Source organism: Triticum dicoccoides, chromosome 6B, assembly GCF_002162155.2.
Source record: "Triticum dicoccoides isolate Atlit2015 ecotype Zavitan chromosome 6B, WEW_v2.0, whole genome shotgun sequence".
NCBI lineage: Eukaryota > Viridiplantae > Streptophyta > Magnoliopsida > Poales > Poaceae > Triticum > Triticum dicoccoides.
The window spans coordinates 67,918,472-67,923,221 of record NC_041391.1 but is presented as its reverse complement, the minus strand read 5'-3'; the positions used below and the strand labels follow the sequence as shown (position 1 = coordinate 67,923,221).

Sequence of the window (4,750 nt, the reverse complement as noted above, 5' to 3'; positions counted from 1 at the left end):
ACACAATAAGTAAGATGACATAATGTAGATAGAAGAAAACCTAGCAATGAGATTAGCCCCGTCATTTTATTCTTAGTGGCAACAACACAATATATGCCTTTGTCCTTTCTATCAGTGGACAAGATCACCGCAAGATTGAACTCACTACTGTGCACCATCCCTCTGAAGAACTACTCATCTATGTTGGACAATCAAGTCATAGATTAGAAAGCATATAACTATAAAATTACACATCAAAGAAACTTCAATAGATTCAAATAAATTCAATGAACAATCTGGTAATAAATCCGCAATTCATCGGAAACCCAGCAAACACACCACAAGAATTACATAGGATGAACCTGCGTAGAGACAATTGTATTGGAGAGAGAGAGAGAGATCTAGCTACTACTATGGACCCGTAGGTCATGAAATTAACTACTCACACATCATCATGGAGGTAGCAAGGTTCATGAAGATGGCCTCCCCAATGAGTCCCCTCCAACAGAGTGCCACAACATGGCTCCAGATGGGATCGCATCGGAACAGAGGCTTGCGGTTGTGATAAAATTGTTTCGAGTCTTGCTCCAAGTGTTTTGGAATATATATGTAGATTTATAGGCCAGAGATTAGGGCAAACGGAGCATTAAGGGGCCAACAAGGCTGCCCGGCGTGCCCTACCCCCAGGGCGCTCCCCTGGCTTGTGGCCCCCTCATCGGTCTTCTGGTCTCTCCCCAAAGTTTCTAGGGTCTCTTATGTTTCAGAAAAAATCATCAAAAAGTTTCATAGTGTATTGACCTTCGTAGGTGTCGATTTTGAGTAAAAGAAACAAAAACAAGCAGAAAACAACAACTGGCAAGACACTGGATTTATATGTTAGTCTAGAAAAATAATATAAAATGATGGCCAAAGTATGTAAGAAATATAAACGCATTTGACAATCAAAAAATATAGATACGTTTGAGACGTATCGAAGGTAGGTTTTTATTAGTTGTTGTTGAGTGATCATTTTTTTCCTTCATTATTTAGTGTTTGGATGTGCATTTGATTGTAATCTCCTTCTGTTAGTTCCATGGGTTTTCTATTTTCGTCACTATATTATGAGAAATTGTTTTGTCTTATATATTCTCTATATATAAGTTTTAGTTTTGTTTGTGTTGCAACACACTAAAGTATAGTTGATTTGAATTATGTTTTTATGTATCTTTAGATTGATAAGAGGTGGAAAATTTCGCACAAGTGCAAGTCTTTGATGTCCTGCAAATGCACTGGGTTCAGATGTAGCCTTTTCGAAGTAAGAGTATTGATCCCACAGGGAGCACATGAGTCAGTGTTTTGTCTCTTGAAGATTTTGAATAGCTATGTCTGGAAGTTGGAAGAAATACATAGCAATAGTAATACGAGGGGAATTGTGTAGTGAGTATAAAGGTAAAACACTGAAATTGAATTTAGTAACAGGGGTTGTAAAGTAGAGCGTCAAAATCAATAGGAATAGGGTGTTCCCAGGGAGTCTAGATTCCCCACTAGTGTGCATCTATAGCGGTGCCTAGACATAATGCTACATCGAATTCCTAAGCCACTTTGCATACTTCTGTTTGTGGGCAGAGCCGATACAGAAACTTTCATACTCGCGGCAGCTCCATATCACATACGCCACCACCGTTCTTCCCCACTCCGGTCATCAAACAGCGATTAAGGGGAAAGTGGCCCCCATGGACGATGCCTATAGGTGGTCTTCGTTTACCCTCGGCTGCAATGATCCAGGATGAAGGGAGATAGGCGTTGTCACGTACCCACCTCCGCGACCGGCTAGTTCACCAGCAATACTAACCTTCTTCCAAAATTGGCATATGTTGGATGGTCGACTTCACCCATATCAAGAAGACTATGAACATAAACATGCAAAGGGGATATTAAATCCTAATACCAAACGATCTATTACACACTAGGGTTCCTCTATATCCTCGATAACTAAAGGAACTACTCACACATCAAGGGCACAAATGAGATGCATTAAATCATGATGAACAGGATAATCCTACACAAATAACACAAGATTGAATCCACTTCAACTATTGTATTACAAATGGATGGTGATGAGATGGTGATGATGAGGATAATGAAGGTGGTGGTGGTGGTGGTGGTGACGATGAATCCCTCTTGATGCGGAGTAGCAGCAGCAAAATCGTGGATCGGTTCTCCCTCCGGAGGCTAGGATTATCTCTTCTGGATGTGTTTTGGGCGTCTCTACCTCTCTGCTCCCCGATTCGACTTCACGGTGCAGAAATAGTGGATGAGGCGGCGGCACTGGCACCTCATACGACCGCTCATCCGAGCGGGTGCGCTCGTATGAAAGGCCATCTTTGGCACTGGAGGCACTGCGGGAGCTCGTCCATTGGTTTATTTGTTTCATTCTTTTATTTAGATGATTATCACATTAAATGATGTGATTCCACCACCATTTTCTAGGATTCCTTCCATAAAACTTTATTTACTCCAAAAGACATTACTTGTGGAATACCGACAAAAAGTAGTGTGCGAACGCGGTAAAACTCCTCAAAGCCTAACATGTAGGCACAACATAACTATCAAAATTATCACATAAACTGGACTAATCAACTCCTGCAAGATAAAAGGTTTCCTCGTCCCGAGCAAATGCCGCAGCTTGTAAGAAAGAGGTCATCTTTATTATGAGTTGCGGATAATCGAAATGAATGACTCCAATACATAATTCCAGAATTTGCCTCGTATGAGCAATCTTGTTGAGCACTATCATATTTCCATCTTAATTAGATGAGCATGAAGGCTTCCACACCTTACTATCAATCAGTTAGGAGACGTGTTCCAACTATGTGATAATTCACCTGTCTTTCAGACGAATAATTGAGATGCTTTATTTCTTAAGAGGTAGAACCATATCCAAAACAATGTTAGTTTCACTTTAATTCAGCCTATCCTTGAGTGGATCAAAATCTATGTCTTTTTTCTTTTTATGAGGAAGTGAAAAGATCCATTTGTTAAGAGAACTCTTTCTTTTTTGCGGGGTTGTTAAGAGAACTCTTGGAAGGGTTGAAATTCAAATGTTAGCCAGCTCATGGAAGCCTTGGGCACACATCATCAGAGAGGAGAAAAATATGTCTCTGTAGCAAAATAGCAACTTTTTTTTAGGGGCAGCAAAACAGCAACTGACAAATTACTAGCACAAGATGATTGTAAGATTTTTTTTCTCTCTCTCACGTCACTACAAGTTCGCCAGCTTTTATGTTAAGCAATGTGCAATTCTATAACCATTTGATTTAACTGAACTAAATTTTTTGTCATCACCAGAGTTTTAGAACATACTCCGAGAACGTATAAATGAGTACATGAGTATGACTGATGACAAAAAAACACTTAAATTCAGAGAACGTTTCTGCGTAACTAACTGTATTACAGAAAAACAGAAGGATCGCTCCCGGCTCCATTTTCATCATGAAGCCCATGATCAGGCGCCAAGTACAGCATTCCAACGCCAAGAGTAGTGCTGAAAGTAGCACAGAACAGAATCATGTTGCATCAAAGCATCAGAGATAAAACATACAGGATCTAAACAGCAGCACCTCTTCAGATGTACAGTTGGACCGCCATCCCCATCCACCTCGTTGCCATGCGGATGCAGAGGAGCTAGGTTTGTGAACAAACTGCACAATGAAATACAGTAAAAACAGAACAAAGGGGACTGGAGTCCCCTACCTATTTCGATCTCTGTATGAAGATCCAAACGAAAATTACCGCAACTAACTTTCTCTGCTGAGAAAATTTTAGGTGGCATAACAAGTTGGTGGTGACCAGATTCAAATAAGAAGAACCAACAATCCCATTGCATTCATATCCATCGCCTTCCACAGAGGAACTGACTACAGAGACCGATAGAACAACACACGCACTCTGACGAACTTACTGCATTCAGATCCATCGCCATCCACTAACTACACAGACCGATGGAACAGCAACGCACGCACGCACGCATTCAGAAACGAAACGCATAGCACCAGAACAGCAGCTAGCAGAGTCAGAGTCGATGGAGACTGGAGCAGCGGGCGCAGGCCTAGCCGCCGAAGCCGTAGAGGGTTCGCCCCTGGCGCTTGAGCGCGTAGACGACGTCCATGGCGGTGACGGTCTTGCGGCGGGCGTGCTCGGTGTAGGTGACGGCGTCGCGGATGACGTTCTCCAGGAAGATCTTGAGCACTCCGCGGGTCTCCTCGTAGATGAGCCCCGAGATGCGCTTCACGCCGCCCCTCCGAGCGAGACGACGGATGGCCGGCTTGGTGATGCCCTGGATGTTGTCGCGGAGCACCTTCCGGTGGCGCTTGGCGCCGCCCTTGCCGAGACCCTTCCCTCCCTTGCCGCGGCCGGACATCTTCGCTTCTGTGTGTGTGTGTGTTGCTGGTGGTGGTTGTTGCGGCGGTGTGGTGGTGAGGTGATGTGAATGGAGCTCGGGCGTGGGGGATTTTATAGCTGCGAAGTTTCAGGCGATGAGAAGGGCACGATCCGCGTGATGCGCGGTGCGGGCCGTCAGATGGGTGATGGATGGCTGTGAGTGGGGAGGAGGGGTGGCGCGGATCGGTGACGTGGCGGGAGCGGGGGCGTGGGCCGTGGGCGGGAGGTGTGTTTTCTCAGGATGGTCGGGGTGGACTTGTTTTTCTCTTTTTTTAAGCAACTCGGTGTGGACATTTTTTTTAGAAGGAACTCGGGGTAGGTCCTTTTGGGCCTTGGGAACACCTTCGGACTC

The 4,750-nt window shown here is 44.2% G+C and overlaps 1 protein-coding gene across 1 annotated transcript; it reads right to left on the bottom strand.

The window, feature by feature from the left end:
- Positions 1-3,817: 3,817 nt before the first annotated feature.
- Positions 3,818-4,452, bottom strand: LOC119324695 (histone H4). The gene has a single exon (XM_037598467.1). The coding sequence runs from the start codon at positions 4,376-4,378 to the stop codon at positions 4,067-4,069; it is 312 nt and encodes a 103-aa protein (XP_037454364.1). The 5' UTR covers positions 4,379-4,452; the 3' UTR covers positions 3,818-4,066.
- Between the last annotated feature and the right edge of the window lie 298 nt (positions 4,453-4,750).